Source organism: Ischnura elegans, chromosome 6 (genome assembly GCF_921293095.1).
Source record: "Ischnura elegans chromosome 6, ioIscEleg1.1, whole genome shotgun sequence".
NCBI classification, from domain to species: Eukaryota; Metazoa; Arthropoda; class Insecta; order Odonata; family Coenagrionidae; genus Ischnura; species Ischnura elegans.
This window is the reverse complement of record NC_060251.1, coordinates 82,739,840-82,759,142: the sequence shown is the minus strand read 5'-3', so window position 1 is coordinate 82,759,142 and position 19,303 is coordinate 82,739,840. Positions and strand designations below refer to the sequence as shown.

The 19,303-nt window shown below is 35.1% G+C and overlaps 1 protein-coding gene across 1 annotated transcript in view; it reads left to right on the top strand.

The window, feature by feature from the left end:
• LOC124161073 (retinal guanylyl cyclase 1-like) overlaps positions 1-19,303 on the top strand; it is a 524,211-nt gene that overhangs the window by 285,415 nt on the left and 219,493 nt on the right. Inside the window, exon 3 of the mRNA XM_046537245.1 lies at positions 3,965-5,144. Coding sequence (XP_046393201.1) covers positions 4,811-5,144 — 334 coding nt within the window. The 5' untranslated portion in view covers positions 3,965-4,810. The remainder of the gene's footprint in view (positions 1-3,964; positions 5,145-19,303) is intronic.

Below are 19,303 nucleotides of genomic sequence, written 5' to 3'. Positions count from 1 at the left end.
CAATATTATTTTCAAAAGGAAAATTAGCGCGAGCTGAATAATTTGTTGCCAGTTAAAATGCCAAATTATCGCTCCATCCATGAATATGTTATATTTATCAATTCTTCCGAGTGTGGTCTAGGGAAGGGGAAGTAAGAATGCGTGTAACGAACCGATTCAATCTATGTTGATAGCCTACGCAATTGAAAATCACGAGTCCGATTGCGTAGATGAAGTGTCCTCTGATTGGCTCCTCAGTGCTGCCAAACGGATGCTGTAATTTGCACTGCGTATTCAAATTCATGAAAACGTGGCTGAATTTATTCTCTCTCGTGAAAAGAATCTTCTTTTCAGAGATTCAGGTTCAGGAGGGATTCAGACGTGATATTATTTTTGGAGAGGGACGTAAAACCCTTCGTTTATCCCCGGATTATATTATGAGCTGAGGATAATACAGAGATATGTAGGGTACAGCAATTTTATGATGACACACTTTGAGTTGTAGATATTTTCGATGCCACCTTTCTCATTTTCATTATTATTTTTTTTTTGATTTCCCAATATACAGTTTCGGCAAGGATAAAAGATTTTGATCAGGTTTTTTAATACAGCATACAGTTCAAGGGTATTAGTGGTGCCACTCTTTCAGTGATGCAACACCAGGGTTCATTTGGACATGTGAGAGTAGAACTATCCCAAGACGTAGCCGCGGTCATTTAAATTCAACATATATGTATAATGTATTATAGCCCTTTCCTTGCCTGGGTCACATTACATTTCGTTGAATTGGTGGAAGATGCGGACGATGTCTTCGTTAGCCTCTTCACAATTGGTTCCTTTTTGACTCGGTTGGGGATCTAGCCATGTAAAGACTGCTCTCAAAGCATTCGTTCGTATCGCAGTCGGGGTAGGCAACTCTGTGTTTTGTTTTTTACTTCCAAAATTTATTTTCTGTGACAGAGATATTTTTCAGCTGGAGACATTTTATGCCTGCTAATGCTGTACTAATACTTCAGTTATATTCTGAAGGTTATCCACTGAGTTGACTTAAAATGAATCCTATGTAATAATTTATCTATCTTGTATTGTGCACCATTTTTGAAGTAACTTGATTGGAGAAATTATTTAGATTTGGTGAAGAATTAAAAAAAATGTACAATTCGATGTCTCGGGCGTGATTGCACTGAATCGACTTTGCATAATGAAGTTTTTAAAAAAAACTTTGAAATTCCGAATAATTTTTATACTGCACGTCCTACGTTTCAACGTGACCCATCATCATCCGATACATTTGTATCGAAGACAGAGAATAAATAGTGATATTTATAATCTGATTTGATTGATATTTATTCTATGCCCTCGATGCAAATGTACCCGATGATTATTTGAAAACCTGGGTCGTAGTAAATTGATATGGAATCGCAAATTTTTTGACATATTTTGAATTTTTATATTGAATTTCATTCCATAAAATTATTGTAATAAGAAGTTTTATCTCTCACCCCTTTATCCGCGATCGGTCAGTATCGTAGCTGACGAAGCGTTGGAATAATAAATATCATAGTGTTACTTGTCCGGAGCAGGCTTTAGAGAATGGTTACACCTTTCCTGGGCGTGTAAGGGCGAAGGGGTTGAGGCTGGCTGCGGCTTGGAGGCCCAACGTAGGAGGTCGATAAACCACTTAATGTCATCGCCAACGAGTTTTCCGTCCCGAACTAAATTGGGAGCTTTCCGAGCATTTGGAAAATCCCTCAATTTATGGTGCCGTAATGAAAACGGTTTCGTGGAGTGCAGATCTTCTAAAGAGGGAGGTCGAGAAGTCTCGAGGGCCTGTCATGTTCCGTCGATTTTTCTTGTCTCTACCCATGGGGAGTGCTTTTGCATTCTGTCGACCTTGGATTAGGTGTTATGCAGATTGCCAGACACAGGTCATATCGACGGTGTTCAGGTGGCTAAAGATTAAATCCAACTCGGCAAAAATTACCCTAAGCTAACACCTGCATTTAAGCTTACGAATATTTATCAAGTGTTCAGCCTTCATTTGGTGGAACCGCATAACCATGGTACGAAATAAATCACTTGGTAACGTCCCGCAAAAACTTTTATTGTCCTGACTTGTTGTACCTTGATAATTAATGACTAAATACTAGTCGAAATCCAGAGTCGGAATAATTAAAGTTTTTGTGGAACATTACTTGGTGATTTATTTAGCACCTTAGAAATAGTATTTAACAAGTCATTTTATTCGAATAAGTATGTCATCTATATCAAATACCGTGCTAGCTGCCTCAATAGCCACGAGGCGGGGGTGTTAGAACACTAGCCGTTTACATATAAAAAGGATTGGCTCTAATGAAATCACGCCTAGCATTTATAAAAGCCTTCTATCCTGCGGTGGAAAACATGAATTCCGATACCTATCCGTTCGGCAAAAAAATTATCGTTTCTTTTGGACATGGAAAGGTAGTGGGGTTCAAATATGATGTTATCCGTGTTGCCCTTGAAGATGCCCATTCTCAATTGTTCGAGCAATCAAAGCAGTGTAAACAGCTTGCTGCGAGAAAAAGCGTGCTCGTACGTCCGACTTGCCGTCTAACCTGCTTTCCAAGCCCCATTTGATCTTTGTAAGTTTGGACCAATAGTTTCAAAACTTTATTCATGGCCCAAAATCGAGTGTAAAAGTAGACAACTCTCTGTTGCTACCCTAACTAGTTCCAATGGCGGATCCAGGATAGGGACAAGGGGGAGGGCTAAGTGGGGGTAACCTCCCAGTAGTAGTGGGGTATGAACAAAATTACCATTCTATCTAGTGTTAATTGGATACCTGAGGGGGTCTATAACCCCCTCAGCCCCCCTCCATAGATCCGCCACTGACTAGTTCCTGCCTTGTTCTTGATGGATCACATTCCATCTCCATGAGCTAAAAATATGTCTTCCAGTAATTTTATTTCCTCTCTGGCAGACTAACTTGAATAATTATTTATGGATATCCTAATTGATTCAACTAATAAATTGTAACTGAGACTAAAATTGTAACTAAGAAAAGAAGAAATAAGTAGGTTAGCAAAATTTTCTAATGAGGCAAGAAATTGCTTTAAAAAAATGTTACATTTTTTTTAGATCGACACCTATTGAATCCAGACCTTCTGATTTGACGTGGTGATTCGAAGATCCACTAATCCGTCACCATATAGCCAGGACTCTCCCCGAGGAATCTAAATCAAAGCCTCGGGAGGGGATCACAAGGCCCTAATATCTACTCAGCTTATCGCAACTAAAGGGTCTGGCCTCCTACGAGTATTCCCCGCGTGCAGAGGACAACTTGCGATATACCTGGCACATCTGACGGGTTTAAATTCTAAAATGAGTGACGTGTATCCCACTTCCTTAGTATCTAATCAAGGCTAATATTCAAGCATGATCAATATATTTTCATTAATTTTTAGGAATGTTTTTGTTTAAAGTCAAATACAGTTACGAAGATTTAATTTTCTTGATGAAAATCGATCATGAAGAATAATTAGTGACTATTTCAGCACACTTTATCAATAAAAGGGCATTTTCATTAGTACCAGTAATTATTAATTCTGCATGGAGTTGGTATGATGTTATGAAACTATTATTTGTGTTTTTTGATTTATTGTATATTGCATGCGTGCAATATAAAGTTTTAAGGAATACAAAATCTTCCTTTCATTTTTTTGGAAATCTAAGGTCTTTTCAGAGATGCATTAATGGTAGCATCAGTAAATAAAACAGCAATCAACTATTTTGTTACTTGAGATTTTAAGTTGAAATCTCAAAGTAAGTAAGAATGTCTTCTACCAGGCGTAATTATTTTCTTCGATTCGCATGTTATAATACGTGTCTGCCGCGTGGATGAATATATTTTTCTTCTGGAGTAATGAAAAATATTCTAAATGATATTGTAAGAGGAAGTGAAATCTACAAATTTTTAAATGTATTTTCATCTCTTTTTTTACAGGATAGGAGCCATTTCGAAAATTCATCTTAATATCGTGGAATTTGCATGATTAAGTAGAACAAATCCAGCAGACGTTTTCTGTGTCTTTTAAATTAAACGATAAAAAACAGACGGAAGTATTACATTCACCATGGACAGAGTACAAGGAGATGATAAAGAAGAGGAAGATGAAGACATAATCACCAAAGAATGACAGAATCGTTTTTTTTGCCTGATGAAAATGCCTCATTAAAGTGAAATTCGTTATAATTCACTAACTTTTGAGTCTTCCTGTACCTTTATCACGCGATTTATGGTATAAAAGTTTGTATGGTAATGGAATATGAGCATAATAATCCTTTTAAATCAACTATTCTCATGACTTTTGTTCAAATGAGTGAAGTCTAACATCCATATAATCGTCTCAATAATTGTAATTAGCCATACTTTATCATTACTATTGTCTTCCACGAAGAACATCGTTCTCAATACAGTTTGAGATACACAATGCATCTTTCTTTCACTTTGAATTAAGTTTTACCGATGATATCACATTAATAAGGGATTTGAGTTCAGGTCACTAAGATTAATAGAGTTTGCCTTCATTTGAGTTTGCTTTCAATAGAGTTCACTGTTTGATTTTATAAAAAAGTAGAAATTTTGAGTGTGCCCTTTTGATTTCTAGTGTAAAAGAGCCACCAGGACCAGAGACGATAGTTTTCTTTCAAGATCCGTAGTATGGGCTGGGCGAGGAAATTTCCAGGATGAGGGCCGTTTAAACTTCCGAAGTAGGTTATTCGCGAGGGGTCTGTCCGCCCGACAATGATGTATCGAGGAAAGTGTTGACAGTGGATCAAAGGAGGAGTCATGACAAAGGCCTGGCTGCAGAACTCATCGCTCCAGATTCCCATGGCGTTGCTGTTGTGTGCCGCGGTGGTCGGATCAGCATCGGCGGCACCGCCGAGTGTTGTGCCCGCCACCACCCCACGGCCGACGGCTCACCCGTCCGGGGATGGGGTCCTCGGCAGTACCGGTGTGCCGGCGACGGACCGCCCGCCGACTATGAGGATTGCAGTGGTCGTCCGGGAGATGTGCGGCCCACAGTGGTCCGAGGGGAACGCAACGGCGCGGCTGATGGAAGCGGCGCAGATGGCCATCCCGAATAGGATGGATATGACCCTCAAGTTCCCTGCCATGAGTGGTGAGTCATAGAAACTATTTATCCCTCAAGTTGTAATAGACCCTATTATTATTCAAGTCAAGACACTTTTATCATCACTATCAAAGGATTTGGAAAATACTATTAAAGACCATACTTAACCTATTTTGTGCGATCTCGAAAATCAACATGACCTCTTCCGGATATCGAGAGTTATTTGGCCTATCTTATGAATGATTATTACAGGATCTAGAGATTAGGAGATCTGAATAGAACATGTCTGAAGAAGTTATTATTATTATATTATTATTATTATTAAATATATTTTCACAGCTTTTTGCTGGTTTTAGGCGGGGTACGGGTATCACCAAGCACTCTCGCCTTTTTACTCTGTGTTGAAAAATTTCCTCACAATCCGACAAGTATTTAAAATTGCTGCTTTTTGTATTGTAATACACAAAGTTTTCGGCGGTCTAATAGTTTGAAGACCTTGATGGCACAACTCCTGTGGCAGAGATAATGATTGGTATTATGTGTACCTTATCTGGTTTCCACAATCTCTTAATTTCATTTTTAAGTTCTTCATACTTTTCCATTTTGTTGGTGTAGGCTGTCGTGATATTATGAGAATAAGGTACGGCAATGTCTATCAAGTACGTTTCATTGTGAATTTTATCTTGCACTGCTAGATGAGGTCTATTGCTATGGACTGTTTTATCGGTAATAATTGATCGGTCATAATAAATCATACAGTGATCGTTTTCAAGGATGGCTTTAGGTGTGTACTTATAATGAGGAACTGCATTTTCTATGAGTTTATACTTAAGAGCTAATTTTATGAGTTTATACTTTAGATTTAATTTATAATATTAATTATTATTATTATTATTATGGTTAAACTATTCTACCTATTAAGGTAAGTTTCCAAGGAGTATTTAAGGAGCATTCTGGGAGCCTCCCGTGTCTTTATACACTTCCCTCTTCAATTCACAATAGGGCCTACTCCATTTCAGTCTATCTAAAATCATATTCTTTTTCTTCCTCTTCCTTATTTGCCTAACATTCTACCCTCTAACACCATTTTCAACATCCCCTCGTCGCCATGTACTCGCTCCATCCATACCTTCTGTCTCCTTTGTATCTTATCTGTAGACCCTATAGATTTTTGCAGCTCCTGCGATCTTGGCGGTGGCCATCACAACTAAAAGTAGTTTTACTTTGTTTTTCATATGAATTTAACATATAGTTTACAAACACACATTTAATAGATAATTTAACATATGTTAATTTCCTATTAAGTGTTTTTTTAAATTATGATATTCAGATTTTTTCCATCTTGAACTTTCTAAAATTGAATCTATTGTTGGGAAATTTGATTTTGAGATTGGGGGCATATTGTAGGACCAAAAGTAAAAACTGTAAAGTATAATAAGCACCAAAAAATTCATTTAAACTTTTCCGAGTTGTGCATCAAATCAAAATCGCACAAATTTTAGTATCTTAAACTTTTTATCTAAATTATCACATGACTAATGGATTAAATTGATGAAGGACCCAATGCCATACTCAATTATTTTATTTCAAGTTTATTTTATAATAAGATATACCCTGCAGGTATTTTTATGCATATTCATTCAGAAAAATATATAACTCTGTACTATAAATAAAGAATTTCCGAATACTTTTTTAATCTCACAAAAATAGTTCTTCGAAGTATTGTTTCTTCCCTTTAATTTTATGGTAGAATGATTTTGATAAAGAAGCTGCGGTAATAGCTTGAGTGATAATGAGTTCAGGGGCTATTCAAGCCTTCTATTTTCATTAAATATTCTGGTAATACCCCAAGTGAAGCAATCTCATCTAAAAACACTAGATGAGATTGCTTCCCTGTCGTTATTGGCTGTGTCCCAGTATTTAATGAAAACTACGCATTGTAACTATTTCTCTTCTCTATACCTGAAATGAACACTTACTCTATTTGGTCATTTCATGCAAAACTCTTCACAGTGGTTACATTTTGCTCCTACTACATTTGATACGAATTTAATCAATAGAATCCACAATGCCGGCATTTTCCTCGTCTTTTAATTTTGATACTTACAAGTCCTCGGGGAGAATTAAATTGTGGATAAATGCATGACCTATGCGGTGAACAAAGTATATGGCCGTAATTACAGATGAAATAGTCACCTTTTACTATTTTTTTTTATTTTTTCCGTTATTTAATTTACCTGATCTATAAACATGCATAAATAAATAAATAGATCTTTTGCAACGTGTGGTTTCATTACAACTTTTCAGCCAAGCCCCAAGGAAACCTAAAACAAGTAATATAGAAACGTAAACATTACGTGACCTACAATCTTTAAATAACTGATACTGAAATAAAAAATATCCATTCTAAGCTTCTTTTTGCTTTTCCATGAATTGTGTGTAAGGGAAAGAAACCAGAATTCCATACTGGATATGTGAATTCCGTACGGTTCGAACTTTACCATCACTAATAAAACCAACAGACTAGCTGAAACACTGGCTAAATGAATTTGATTCGATTCAGTAATCCGATAGGAGTGCACATTTACACGTAAGTATTGTAGTGATTACGGTTTTAGTTCAACTTTCTGTTCTAAAATTTGTATCACAAAAATATTCCAAGGAACTCACTTCATAAAGGGATTAGTCAAAAGAGGGCTTGAGTTATAGCGATACAATCGAGTAAGCTGATTAAAGTAGCTTGATCAAGTCGTTTGAAGGAATGGGAGTATTTTTTAAGGAAATCAAATCCATGGTAGAAGTAAAAATATAGAGGGAAAAATGCATTAAAAGAGGAGGAAATCCAAAGTAGTAAATGTGCGATAGCAAGATATAATTACGAAATTGACGATATAAGTTATAACACATAATATCTATTCTTCCATACATATTTTCATACGGGTAATTATTTAAATTTAGAGAAGTAGGGTAGCCTGTGATGCTATATTCCTCCAATTAGGCTAACTTCAAAATTTTTAAATGCGGGAATGAAGAAAAATATAGAACCAAAAATACTCACTATTTAAGAAAAACACTGAAAGGAATTTTATGCAAAAGAATAAATTCAAAACTGTGGAAATTAATTATAATATAGAAATAACTAGAGAATCCAGGGGAAAAGCAAAATTGTTACAGTGATTATATATATTATTATTGAAATTGCTACGGTAAAGATATATTTTTATTAGTCGTTATTTTTATAAATAACTTCCATTCGCGCACATTCGTTCCTTAAAGTAATTACCCTTTCACTGTGAGCGTATTAGCCAATACTGCCTTCAAATTGCGTGCAGAACTTCACTGTTGAAGACTAGGGATGTTCGAATGATGAGTAATTCCTTTGACATTTTCAATGGATCTCAAGCAATTCGGAATTCCGATTAGAAGAACGAGCAAGTATTTCCCTTAATTGGCTCGACTGTTGCCTAAAGTGAAGCGGATTTTTTCGAGTCGGAAAAAGTACTTTCAAATGCGTCCTCGAATCAGCACCAAAGAGGGTTTTTTTAATGCATTTATTGGGGGTTAGTGCGGAGTGGACTGATTACTCATCGCTAGGTGAGCTTGAAATGCAATATATACCACTGTCTTTTTTTTAAGAAAGTCATTTAGATTCATAACGTTTGAAAAGGCATTGATGAATGCTGCAGCAAATTAAAGAACTGATATTGGAGTTTCCACGTGTTTATTTCATTATCTGTGACCCGGTTGTAGTCCACCTTCACTAATGGATGCTTCGCATACGCAATATGCAATTAAATTGGAACGATTAAGTTTTACTATGAAACTATTTTGTTTCAAACTTAATTTCATGTGTTTTTCTTCGTCCTCTCGTAGCTTTTATGTGTTTAATTAAATACTTGTTTAATGCATTTCTTTCTTGCTAATTTCAAATTATAACTTACCTCGTGGCTGATGACTCTTAATGTGCTCACAATATGACCAATCGGTAATCTTCTAATTTTTCATCTACTTCTTTCAGTTTTTCCGACCATTTCCATCTATCTGTTTGTTCAAATATAGCAGTCACCAGTAATTATTTCCCAATGGCTATTCTGAAATTCTTGCGTATAAATAAAGCAGAGAGATAACTTATAATTGAAATTAATGAATTGCTATTAGATGGCTTTGAAGAAAATCAGTAAATACATCCCCAGCTGCATAGCATATCTTAAATGTAGTTTGAGACACTCTCTCTTTTACTTAGGTATTCCGCGGTACTTCTGGAAAATAACATAAATTTGTAAAGAAAAAATATTTCGTAATCTTTTATTTTCCTCTTTCTTCATTGTACCCTAATTTTAACCAGATCTCAAAGTTCTCCTTCAAATAATATATCATGCTAAAACTATTCACAAAATCATAATCTAGTTTCATATTTACTAAATATAGTATTTCAAATTAACCTTCCCTCGACCATTATTACTACATTTTTTCCAACGTAAATATGTTAGCAATTAATTGGATATACAATATATTCAAACAAACAATGACAAGGATTTAGAATAATGTAATCGGCAATTATCGGACCACACTTTATATCATTAAAAGGTGCCGTAAATATCATTATATTCCAAAACATCACTTTTAGCATCGCGCATGTACTCTAGAAATTACTTATCTACTTTGTAACGGCTGTTTATATACATGAATGAGGGTAGCCACTAATTGCTATCTATTCCATATTAAATTCAAAGGAGGCTTCTCCATTTTTACTTTTTGTGCCTGGGAGTATATTTTAGATTTAACGTCTCTTGGTTACATTAATCACTCTCGTGTGGGCTATCGCTCTCCTCCAGTTTAAGCGAGAATGGGTATAAAATGGGAAATAGTTTATTTTCAAACATTAATAGAGAGGGACTTGATGGAGATATGAGCAAACCGGGGATTTTTAAATAAAATTTTTTATATTTAGGTATCAACACCTGGATAATTAAATTAAAAAGAAGAACTTAATGAAAATAATAATATAGCATCTTTACAGCAGTTTCGAGCTGAACGTATTCTCAAAGACTATACATATTATCTAGCTAATATATTCTGTTTCAACGTACCAAATTAATTACTAATTGTATTCTTGTCTCCCCTTTGTGCGATTTTTTTCATCCTAAGAGTGTTCCTCAGGCTCCAATTTCAAATACTTAATTTCCCGTTGCTAGGTCTTTTCATTCATTATCGTCAGTCCATTTTCGTATTCTCCGCAAGCAAAAAGTATTCCCTTAATAATCACCACACCCTTTTAACATTCATTGTACAGCCTGTTTCAGTAAAATCTATTTATGCATCTGTAAATTTTGGAAAATTATCCAAATCAGTATCTGTCATCTCTGCAAATATTGTAAAGTAATTTCTACTATAGCTTTTCACATTATGAAAGTAAATGCAAAGAGTCAGAAGGGTTTATACCCATTCCTGTGAGGATGACACACAATAAGGAAATGGTGACGTTATACGCTTACCCCATGGTGAAAATAAGCAGCTGTGTAATATTTATATTTTTATATGAATTATAACTGTAATGCCTCACCGTAGATTGATAAATTTTTCTCATATCAAGTCTTTTTTTCCATCAGTGTAAGTGGTTAAGAATTCTCCTGTAGTTCTTGGGAAATTATTTATTTGTAACGTCATAATTTTTACCAATAATCACGGCTTATTTTTTGGCCATTAAAATTAAATTGTTACAAATGATGGCTTTATCCACACGGAGGATGATTGCAACAATCATTAGATAATTCGGAGGAAAACTTTTATTCCTCATGAACAAAGTTAAAAACATTATGCATGCGATTTCGAGTTCACTCATAAATGAATTTAAACTTTATCAAATCGCTAATTTCTTTAGGACATTTATGTAATCCCTGGATTATTTTGACAAACTCGGTGATCATAATTAATGATATATCAAGATTTTTTACAGTATTTCTTCCAAAAAAAACGTTCTTTTGCTCTACATAATGAATTATTCAAAAATATCATTAGTAACAATAATAAATACCTAGTTGTGGGTAAAAATGAGTTTTTAATATAGAATTTATATTAAAAACCATATAAAATGAGCGTTAAATCAAAGATCAAGAACTGATCTGACAAATTTGAAAATACTTGTTATCATGAAAAGATAAAATTGGGAATAAAACAGTATTTTATTGTCAAGCAATTTGAAAAACTCTGAATGAGGTAATTATTATGTAAATTTACTGGGGTTGCACTCTATAAATCTTTATGATGGACACAACGAAGTATGTTATCTTAATTTCTGCAGTGCAATGATTTGATTCCTAAAGTCATTACTCAAAGGGTGAACTGCCCCTTTTGTTTAACAGCATCACTATCACATTGGGACAATCAGCCTTACAATATCGCCCAAATTTACTACTACTTAGAGAGGACCATTTTGTAGTGGTATTACGTGAGTTTCGGCTCGCTCGCGTGAGTTTATATTTTTTGTTCTCGCGAAGTGTGCGGGAGAGAAATATTGGCAAGAGTTTGCAGTTTGTCGAGAGGGTCTGGGTCCAGTAAGGGATTCCTCCCCATCCCCTAACCCCACCCTGACCTCTCTATCCCACTCTCGTCACTGAAAACCACCCCGGGCGAAAAACGGCGTTGATAACAGGCTGAATAATGGTAGTCATGGAAACGGTGATTGATGGTGAGGAGGTGCGGAGACCGAAGTTTCGGACGCCACCGCCGCCGCTCCTCTGCTCATCCTTTTACTGGCCTCTCTGCTCGGCGTTCTTAATGCCGCTTTGTCCCTCGCCCGTGTCCGCTGATTTGGGGGTCTCCGAATAACCTGCCTGGAAACGGCCGCAACGGCGTCGACCTAAAAAAAAGCTTGTAATTAGCGATGTCCTCGTCAGTCTAAGCGCAAACAAACCTCCGTGAGCGGTCCTTATCTTTTTTTAGCATGCCGCACTTTGCTAAACGTATGCCAGCTGGTTAGCGCTCAAGAAATAATGATCTCTTAAAGTATTTTGGCAGTTTTACAGCGAATTTTTTTAGTGTATAATTTTTATCTTTGCCGTCATCTGGTAACCTTCCTAGCATCTATTTCATTCAGCTCTGCTTCTAGCACATATTTTAGACCTATTAATTCTCTTTCATTGCTTTCACCACTTGTTTCAAATACTTCACAAGCTTATCTTTTCCATTATTTATCTACACTTATCCTTCGTATTTAAAGTTTGTAGTCTAGTGCTACATTTTTCAATTTTCTTGAGAAATAACTTAATTTTGACTTTTTTAAACATGTATGGCTACGGAATATTTTATGTGTACAGGAATAATGGATGATAATAATAGCAGTGGTAGTTATTAACGGAATTATTTATTGTATTTAATAGATGTTTAAGAAAGCAAAATGGTATAAATATGAAAAGGTTTAGCAATAGGAGAATAAAGTGGGAAGATGCTTCAATATTTTGCTGGATTTTTGGCCTATGGTGATGAATTAATTTATACCATTGTATCAAATTGTAATTTGCTTGCACTTGATCATTAGGAAGTGTTTTGTAAATGTATGCTAACTAAACTCATATTTTTCACCATAATTTACCATAAATTTTCCATTTTAGGAAAAACTACCTAGGAATTTATCTTTCTCGATTGTGCATAGCTCCTAACTTTTTTCCTTGGTTCAGATTGAGAACCACCACCACTTTACTGTACGCTTACAGGTGCTAATTTTACAGTGACATATCTTATTTTGCTATAAATAATGTACTATTTTGAATAAATTCCCAAAACCTGAGAGATAAATTTAAACGCTGATGCGAATGAATTTTATAATTGACAGATAAAATGATAGTATTTCCCATCAACGCGAATATAACACTCAGGAATAAAAAGAGGGTGAAGAATGATCTAAAACATTTTGCTGAGAGCCGGTTTGATTACCTTATCAAGACAGACAGATAGATGTCATCAACTTCATAATTTAGAAATTTATTTGAACTTTTACCTGAAGAAATCTCGACGAAGAAGTTCAAGTTTTCGTTGTATGTACTGCCAACCTGTTTCAATGCACTGTGATATTACCAATTTGCTTCTATTATCACGACAAGGGATGCATTTAATATTAAACCAGGTGAATCGATGACTTCAAAATAGCGTTATACTAATTAGAAAAATTCATATAAAAGAAAAGTCAGAGAGATGGAGTTCGTGATACATAAAGGATTGTATAAAACTTGAGGTTATTTTCAGGTCTCAAACGGGAGTATTTAGATTTGATTCTTTACGGACAATATAAATTAATTTGCCATCTTGAATATAATAGGATTTTATAGGCTTCGCCTGGCCATTTCATTTCCGATCCTATGAAACCTACGATTTCAAATGGTTAATCGCATAAGTAGGGGATATTCAGGATTATTTCATGCTTCAGATCGGTAGTGGGGATAAAGAATTGAAATTCGTGGCGGTCGAGGATTCCATTGAGGTTCTTCGGAAGCCAATTAGATGAATTAAATGTCCTTCCCTACCTAGCATCCGCCAAATGCCACCCACCCTAGCCACCGCCTCCTCCCTTTTCCCGGAGCTATTCCCTTTAGCGCTTTACTCGCTAAGGATTTTAAGTTCCTGGAATCCTCCTCCTTACACCCACCGCATTTTAGTAACCCCCAGGCCCTCCCTAACACACCCCCCACGCCAGGGGAACCGGACGTGAACGGCGCAGCCAGACACCCGGCATTCATAATGCATGCACCCTCCCGAGTAGTAAAAGCCTTCTCGGCCCCTTATCCTCATCTCCCAAATATCGTCATCTTCATATCGTCCCCTCTCACCTCAACATCTTTCTTGCGTACATAAAGGATTTCAGATGTAATTTAATGTTGATTTTTCATTTCATAATTTATTTGACCGTGGATATTTGCCAATATTCACGTTCAAATAAATTATGAAATGAATATTTACCAAAATCCACGGTCAAATAAATTATGAAATGTTCAAATTTCAATATCTTTAATGATAAAAAACCGTACAGTTTACAATTATACACCACTACATTTCCGCGGCCTTAACAGATTATGTGAATTTTATAAATGTACGATTCTCGTATTTTTATTTGTTTTCTTTTAATCTTGAAATGTATTTGCATTGCCTACACATTTACATTTGAATATCTAACTAGCGTATAAAATAAATTTAATGCGGAGTAAAAATTTTCTTAATGTAATTCATTGAATAACAGTGTAGAGACTCTCCTATCATGCTATGTGTCCTCCAAAGGTGGGTAATTAATAGTTATTACGTAAATATATCTGCATCACTTGTGTGAATCATAGATGAACTGACAAGAGATAAGACTGACCTAACGTAAATACCAGAAAACTGATGGTAGAAGCGAGATACACTAAAAACATACCCTAACCGCAGTGTATAAGAGTATTGGGAAACAAATTTCAGTAAATTTAGTTTTTACCGCATCAAAATTATCTTTTCTTCCATAAGAAATAAATTGGTTTCCACTCCGACGTTTTTCCTGTTTATCGCCAAATAAAATTCACTAAAAAAATGGTAGAAGATTTTAATTCCATGTTTCGACTCATTATTAATCCTCACCTCCAAAAGTTTTTCTCCCTTGCACTTAGGAGTTATTTTATATTCTATCGGTGTCCCACGCTATTTTACACCGATCTGGGCTCTCGCTAACCGTGAAACCGCATATCCGGAATTTCATGGGAAGGCACTCACATTAAGGATCTAAGAGAGTGGCTGAGGAGTAAGAAAGAGAGAGGGGATAGATTCGAAGAACGTGAAACGAAGAAGAATTTTAGATCGTAAGGGATAGGAGATGGGGAATTATCGAATATATATACTAGCTGACCCGACGCTGCCATATAAATTATTTCTAGCGAATATTTTGTTGGTTAAATAAAAAATAACTCACTTATAATAAGTCTTTGGGGATGTAGTATATGATTGAAAGAGAATGACGCACTGTGAATGATATATGATGAAATGAAATTATGAACCTATATAGATCCTATATAAATTAAACATCAAACATTTATTTTTTAAATTCATTGCACTTTTATATTGATGAAATGAAATGATGAACCTATATAGATAACTAAACATCAACCTTTTTTTTTTAAATTCATTGCAATTTTATACTCTTAATCAATAACTTTCAAATTACATCTCTATCACACATTATAACAGTTATCAATTAAAGTACATAATTCCAAAAAAATAATTTAATAATAATGTATTTTTTTATTTTATCAATTTTCCTACATTCAAAATTATAAAATACGTACACATAATTTCTCTTTTAATTGAAAATGATTTCCAAAAGTCTTGCACGCACTGAGTATTATAGTATCAATGATGGCCGAAAACGATTTATGCCCTAAATTTTAGTGAGTGAGAGAAAGCTTATTGAACTTTTTAACGACTGTAACAAAGGATTAATTTTGTGACCAAACTTAGAAAGAGATGTCCAGCAACATAAAACTGACGGTTTCAAGGAGCAGTAAGCCGAAAACGCTATTTCAAGACGCTAGGAATTCCAGCATTTTTATGAATGTTTTTTTTTATTTACTCTAAATTACGCGAAAATCGAAATTCAAATGAAAGGTAAAGATTGCGTATTTATTTTTTTCCATTGGTTTATGTTTAAACTAAATTTAACCATTATCACTAATTTTAATATGCAAAAAAAATGCCTGCAGACATTAGCAAATCCCAAACCTCCACCGCAAATCCAATTCTCATGCCTAATGAAAATATATAGAAATTTTTATTTATATATTTATCGATTCATGCTTACATATATATTAAGTGTAATCGTTATGAGAGTCGCGGAGAAAGAGAATGAGGAGGTAAGCGAAAAAAATATGCCGATCCGAGGACATTGAAAGGTATCGGTCCCCCAGAATATGAATGATCGGAGTGAAGGGAGCGGAGAGGCTGCGATGCTTGGAGTGACGGGGAAGGTTGGGAAAGGACCCGCGATGCCAGCGAGGAAAAAGGAATTGGAATTTTTCGGAGCCTGTCAAGAGTTAAAGAAGATTGACGGCGTTTTTAAGGTGATGGGAGGAATGAGAGGAATTTTTGAAATGCCTTTTTTTATTTTGCGGTGTATGGGTGAAATCTGTTGCGTAAGATTAAAATGGATTTCAATTGCAGGAAATTGTTATATGGGAGGAGTGATCCTGATTGGGTGTTACAATTGCCATTAGGTGTTTAAGTACTATATCTTCGTTCAAAAACAGGTTGTAAGAAGAAAAAAAACACTTCTATACGCTTTGTGTGGAAATAAATGGGGACGGTTCTGCAATTGACAGTACAGAATAGCCTGTAATTATGGATGGATTATTCAGCGGTTAACGTCATATAAATGATCCTTTAATGGCACAAGAGCTGCACCATTGACACAGGAAAAATCTTTTGCTATCCCCAGGTTTAAAATATTAGGCTTCCTCATATATGAGCCCTTTAACTATATGCCGAGTGCCTGAATCCATTTGTCCACGGCGTTGTATAGCACTTCTAAATTGGTAAAATTTATCTCATATGCTAATGATCAAATATCCTGCGGAAAAAAGCAATTAAATTCTCGTTTAACACTCGCAATTGTTTTTTAATGCTAAAAATATTAACAGATTTTGGTAAACACGAATGAACTTTGGTTTCATTTTAAAGCAATTATTGGACACAATACTGACTCATTCACGATGAAGTAAATTATATCAGAATAAACTTGAACAAATGTAAGACATGGTCAATGATTACGTAAATTTTATCGACAATGCTCCTCCATGGGCTCTGAGGGTACCAATCAAAAGCAAGTGGAAGTAAGTTTTAGTAGTTATTGAGGCGGCCTTCAGAGCAAGAGCAGAGAGTGTGTTAAAATATTTGAAAAACTACCGCAATATGCTATGTTACACCAAGAGTTGACTATTATGATAGTGAAAATTTATTTTTGCTGACATATACAATGCACTAGGAAATTCGAGCCTAGTAGATTAAAAATTTGGCCGTAGATCTTGGGTTCAATTCCGCGGAGCTACAAAATAGGGTTTGGCATTCACCTGAACGTTTTTCAATAACATCGGGATACGAAGTAAGGTCCAACCATTTCGACTCAACACACATCATTTCGGTGAAATTTCATGGGAATCGGATTGGTTATGTGGTCCAAGAATCGCCTTCCATCCAGGATAATAAAACTGCATATTCATATATCTTGGTAAGTCGTTGGTGGGCGTAACATTTGCAAACATTTTAAATAGTCTAATACATGATCAGTTAATAACTGGTTATGAGAAAATCTCAAATTCCGTATCCCCTAAAATACCCTCATTAGTATTAGACCTGCGTCCCAGGTCAAGAGATACTTGAAATTGAATGCTAAGAACCTGAAGCTCGAGGAATGGGAGGAGAGTATTCTCAGATTTTCCCATATACCACTGATCGATTCAGTGCTCCTTCAGCCGAATGCTTGGCGAATCATGATTCATTTTCCGAATGACAACCGAATCAGGCTTTCTGCGATTTCTTCTTTTATTTACGTTACTCCACAATCTTTCTTACCAGCCCAGATAACAGTATCCGCGCAGAATACGTTGAAAAAAGTGGCTTATAATGGTAAAAGCGACCGCGTCGTCACTGAATTTACAGAGTTTTGCGGTCCTTCAAATCTGAAAATGTTAGAAATATTACTCTCAATTTATGCGGTTAAATTTACATGAATTTCAAATATAATAAAAAATAATCTACGGCATTTTGTAACATTATTTATTGGTTACTAGGCAAATTCTCATTGATTTGTGTATGAATACATGACGTGTATTTAGATGAATATATTCTAGGCTATAATTTTAATGATTTGTGTGAGGAAACCAGAATTTGTTAAGAATCAGTTTTGGTTACTTCAAAGGGTTTTAAATTTTCCTCCGATAGCTTTTAACAGGATGCCACTCAATGTTTCAAGATAAAACTTTGCCATTTATGAATTGATTTCACCCTATTTGAAACACAGAAGTATGTAAGTCACATTGATTAGTCTCTTAACGTGGCATTTTACCTTACAATTATTTAATCAATAATTATAGTTTTAGCGTCGTTTAACCGAAATAAATATTCAAAACCGGCGAAAAAGATTTCATAACAATTATTTAATTTGTGTTTGGAATAATAAGTATGGTAAATTACTGAGATGATAAAGATTTAATCAGCAAAATATTGAGAAAAATTATTCTCATAGAATTCGTTCGTATTGTTGTATTTTGTGCTCTATGGTTTCCTTAGAATGTCATTCGAATCCTCGAAATGCGGTAGAAAACGATAAAGATATGGCGTAAGGTAAGGAATGAAAAATGGCGAAAAGATGGAGCTGAGAAAGGACTAAACGATTGATGGAGAAAGGAAGGGATGGAAAAAATAAGAGAATGAAGAATGTGAGGTTGAGATAGTTGAGGTTTGGGGAATGTGATTGATTTTATTTGATTATCTTCTTTATAAAGTGGGATTGAAACTGGCACGTTTCCCCATCCGTCCCTCTTCTTTTGAGCTTAAATCTCGGGATTCATCTCCTTCAGGATGTAAGCCTTCCAAAGCCAAAAATTATTATTTTTATATTCTATTTTTCACAGCCTCCGTGTGAAATTTTCTGCGAAGGCTCTCACAAGAAACGATAAAGAAGTGTAGTAGAAATCTACCAGGTACATGTTTTCTTGTATATCTCAGTAGTTGATCTTTTATTTTTAACTTTCCCGACCATTAATTCCATGTATACTTTTTCTTTACGGTTGAACCTCATTTTAAGCCTTTAAGATGATTTTAGTTAAAATAATTTATTTACCTTAATAATGCTTTTGTTAATCTTATTTCTCTATGATTATCATAGAGTGATTCTATAATTTATAATATCTTAACCTACTACAATCTTGGCGACACTTATTCTAAAATCTATTTCATTTGTTAGCAGATATATAAATGTCCTATTTTTTATTCAATTTTGAGTCCATAATCGCGTTTAAGTCCAGTTAGGCAAATAAGAATTTTATTCTATGTAGTGGTAATTGATTCCGAAGTAAATACAGCTTGGCTTAAAAATCATCCAAGCGTAAAAAAACCTAATGCATTCCATTTTGACGTAACTATGATTGTAGCAATTAATTGACAAAACATGCTTAACTATTTTCTCTGCCCGTTTTTTA